Source organism: Vicia villosa, unplaced genomic scaffold (genome assembly GCF_029867415.1).
Source record: "Vicia villosa cultivar HV-30 ecotype Madison, WI unplaced genomic scaffold, Vvil1.0 ctg.004267F_1_1, whole genome shotgun sequence".
In the NCBI taxonomy this organism is placed as follows: domain Eukaryota; kingdom Viridiplantae; phylum Streptophyta; class Magnoliopsida; order Fabales; family Fabaceae; genus Vicia; species Vicia villosa.
Window position 1 is genome coordinate 168,972 of NW_026706401.1, and position 3,838 is coordinate 172,809.

The window sequence follows — 3,838 nt, forward strand, 5'->3', positions numbered from 1 at the left end:
CAGATCCTTCACTTTCTTGCTTGGTTTTCTTATGCTTTCATGCGATTCCAACATACATGGCTGCAACTTCCACTAGTATTCTCCATAAACTTATTCACTGATTGATGAGATATTGAAGGCAAGGAAAGCTTTGAGGGAATTGAAGGGAATTGTGAAGCTTCAAGCTATCATTCGTGGCAGAGCAGTAAGACGACAAGCTATTTGTAGTTGATCTTTAGTTCTCATTTCTCATCACAATGAAAGTTTATCAACGACTTTTTACTTACATATCACCACTTGCAAGATTGGTTTTCAATCGAGATTACAGCTGTTTTGCAATCCATGATATTGCAGAGAATTGCAGCTTATGTGGCTTCAATAGAGATCACGTTACGATCACGGAGAGATAAATATATATGTTACTGTATCCCAGATGGCATTCACTGAAGATTTACATATATATCTGCGATCATGCTTGTGACTTTTACTAGTCTTCTCCACAATATTCAAACCCATTCCCATCCCTTCCTATACAAAGCATTTGAGCTTTGTTTGAATACTTCCCTCAACGGCTAATTAATATTATCTATTGGTTATTGCCATTAAAAAGCAGATAAGATACAAAGAAGCTACAACAACTTAAGACTCATTGTAATGCAATGTAAGTAGCAGTTGGAAAGTACTAACATTAGAAAGCCATTACCATTAAGAGCGCGCCATAACGAGAACCCGCACTCTCAGTAACCTCTCTGTCCAAAGAAAGCCTATGTTATGACATAGAATTTAAATGTAAATAGCACAACCATACATTAACATAATAATCAAAATTTCATTACAATATATTTGGCAATTGAATATTACCAATTCTCTCCATCATTAGCCAAATGTGTTGATTCTTGAAGAATTAACAACCGGACTACATAATACAATAAAATAAAAAGGAGAACTTCAATAATAGCAGTTGAAGTGTTAACATTTAATTCTAACGGAAATAAACTACATTAACTAACTAATGAATTTGAACACTATATGTGCTAAAAGCCATTGCATATAAGTGATTCAAGAGTTCAGTGATAAAATGCTGACGTATAGAACCGATGATATGCCGAATACTAGTTTGCACTCAACAACATAGAACCATCCACACCTATAACAGAGTGATCCATACAACAAACAAAATATTAAAGCTGAATCATAGTGAGGCACACAACACACGAAGTCAGACACGCATAACCTAAAATTCACAAACAACATCCTTTATCCCTTATCAATGTCATTCTACCACACAATAAAATCCAGTTTGTTGTGACAGACAAACAGTCAAACACTATTAATCGGCATCAAATTCTCACTTGCCCCAACCCAAGACTCAAAATTGAGTAAGTGTCATTCATCTGACAATACTTCACCATTATTAGGAAGATCCTAAAGTCCCACATTGGCTAAAGATAGAGCTTTCAAAGAATATATATAGAGGGACATTCCTCACCTTACCAACCGGTTTTGTAAGGATGAGTTAGGTCAAACTCTAATATGGTATCAGAGCCTATCGATCGGACCATGGGCCGCCCACCATTAATATCCACGCACCAAGCCCAAAAGAGTGCTGAGCGTGAGGGGGTGTATTAGGAAGATCCTAAAGTCCCACATTGGCTAGAGATAGAGCTTTCAAAGAATATATATAGAGGGACATTCCTCACCTTACCAACCGGTTTTGTAAGGATGAGTTAGGTCAAACTCTAATAACCATTAACATTACAACCTAACAAAAAAAACTTGAAAGACTTTACAAATCACCAATTTCAAAAACATATCAATTTTTGTAATCTGACGAATTATGTGATACTTCATCTTACCTAAACACCAAGAAAAAGTTAATGGCTTACCTTAAAAATAAAACTTAATAGGTACATTATATGTTCATACATCAAAACACCATACATTTTTAAGTTTTGAGCAATCAACTAACAATCAAAATACATAACTGTTATATATTTCGCCAGTATTGATAGAATCAACAAGCGGACTACACCACACAATAAAATAAATAAGAGAAAATATATGATTTTACTCTTGAAAACTTATTCCATGAAAAACCACTACACACTCTTTCAAAAGAAAACCACAACATAACTGTCATCATCAACCAAATAAAAGTTTACATGTTGGAGAGCTCCTTGTGCATTAAGATAACTTCATAAACATTTGGTTCGTTTTAAGGCGGGTACTTTTGACTCTCACAGTCTCTAGTACTTTTGAATGTTGCATAATATATTTTACAAACTGGAACTCACAATTGTTGATGTTTTTTGTGTCTGTGGAACATTGAATGCTAAGTGTTTTAAGCTGTGAGGAGAGACATTCTGGAGTAATGGTGGCATTGGGTGGAATAACCTTCGAACATTCAGAACAAATATATGTTGCACCCCTTATATTCATAAAATTTAACTTAATGTTAAAATGTTGAAGATTGGGAAAATATGGGGGGAGTATTTCTATCAACGACCTGCACTTCCTCTTTAGTAAGCTAATCAAAAAAGTAAGTTCCATGTGAGTCAAATTGTGAAACATGGGAAGTGGTTTCCAAGTCATGCCCCATATCTGCGTGAGTTGCACACAATAGAACGTTAGAAATGTATACTCTATTTGATAGCTTATGAGCATATAGATTAAACAATTAATTAATTAATGTATATTCAATGCAAATAGTGAATACTCAGTAGGATAACATTCATACCTGTTCTATATGCAAAATTCTCGTCTTACAAACCAAAGACATCGGAATATCCGTATTATAACAAATCTTTACTTTGACCAAATTAGGTAAAGCATTCAAGTTTTCCATGGGACCGATTGATTTCTGGAAGGTACGTGATTTTGCATTCAAATCTTCTAGAATAGGGCAGACATATAGAAACTTTGCAAAATATTTAGGAGATGTGAAATCAACGTTATTCAAATGAAGAGTTTTGAGACAAGGAAAATTCACTTGATCAAAATCCCACATTTTTATGTTTTCCAATCTAAGAACCTGAAGTGTCTTACAACTGAGAATGCAAGGAGGTAATTTGATACAACGCGGTTTACCAGACAAGTCGAAGTTAAGATTCTTAACTCCTTGTTGCATCACAAATTTAAAAATTCTATTCAATTCTCCTTGTTTGAAGCGAGAATAGTAGCCTAATTTCAAGGTAAACGATTGGATCGAAGTCTTTTGGTCTCGCAAAGAGAACATGATTGAATAAACAAACTTGCGAAATGTCTCAAAGTTATTGAATGCTTTGTCATCCAAGTTAAGAATAAGGATAGCGAGCCATACCGGTTTCCATCTCTTTGAGATAATCATTGTGGTTCCAGCGGATTTGGTTGGAAGGAAGGATAGAATGTGGCAGAGAATTGACTCCGGCAAGTCGCTAATTCTATCCTCTGTCGGAATTGAACGGCCATAAGACATGATTTTTAACTGTGGGCGGCCAAAAGTGTTAATTTACTTTCTCTTCTCTTTGTATGTTTTCTATCATTGGTAATTTACTTTCTATTCTCTTTGCATGTTTTCTATCATTGATAATTTACTTTCTCTTCTCTTTGTATGTTTTCTTTGGAGGAGAAGTGTTAGTTGTGGCAGATCCTTCACTTTCTTGTTGCAAATTTTATATCAGCTTTCAAATTCGAATGGAAATATGAGATTAAGAGTTGCAGGCTCTGATACATACAAAAAGAAGAAAACATGAAACTTGCTGCAATAAGAGTGTGAGGCACAATGTGTGTTTTGCTGAATCTGCCATTTATGCATTACTAAAGCCAAACGGACCTGCTTTTATTTCATCAATTGCTTTAAGAATATGTTCCACTCTTTTTT

General features: G+C 34.8%; 1 protein-coding gene across 1 annotated transcript; it reads right to left on the bottom strand.

Moving 5' to 3' along the window:
• Nucleotides 1–667: 667 nt before the first annotated feature.
• On the bottom strand, nt 668–3,433 carry LOC131641920 (putative FBD-associated F-box protein At5g22720). Its single transcript, XM_058912217.1, has 4 exons — nt 2,717–3,433; nt 2,274–2,373; nt 841–895; nt 668–743 (listed from the first exon to the last, which is right to left on the bottom strand). Exons 1-4 carry the CDS (start codon nt 3,431–3,433, stop codon nt 668–670), a joined length of 948 nt encoding a protein of 315 aa, XP_058768200.1.
• Nucleotides 3,434–3,838: the final 405 nt, after the last annotated feature.

What these genes read in the sequence shown, in the direction of transcription:
- LOC131641920 (XM_058912217.1), bottom strand. Translation starts at nt 3,433, where the DNA reads ATGTCTTATGGCCGTTCAATTCCGACAGAGGATAGAATTAGCGACTTG. An exon ending in GAATTTTGCATATAGAACAG is followed by an intron (nt 2,374 to 2,716) that starts GTATGAATGTTA and finishes GAATGTTCGAAG; the next exon opens with GTTATTCCACCCAATGCCAC. An exon ending in GCTAATGATGGAGAGAATTG is followed by an intron (nt 744 to 840) that starts GTAATATTCAAT and finishes GTCATAACATAG; the next exon opens with GCTTTCTTTGGACAGAGAGG.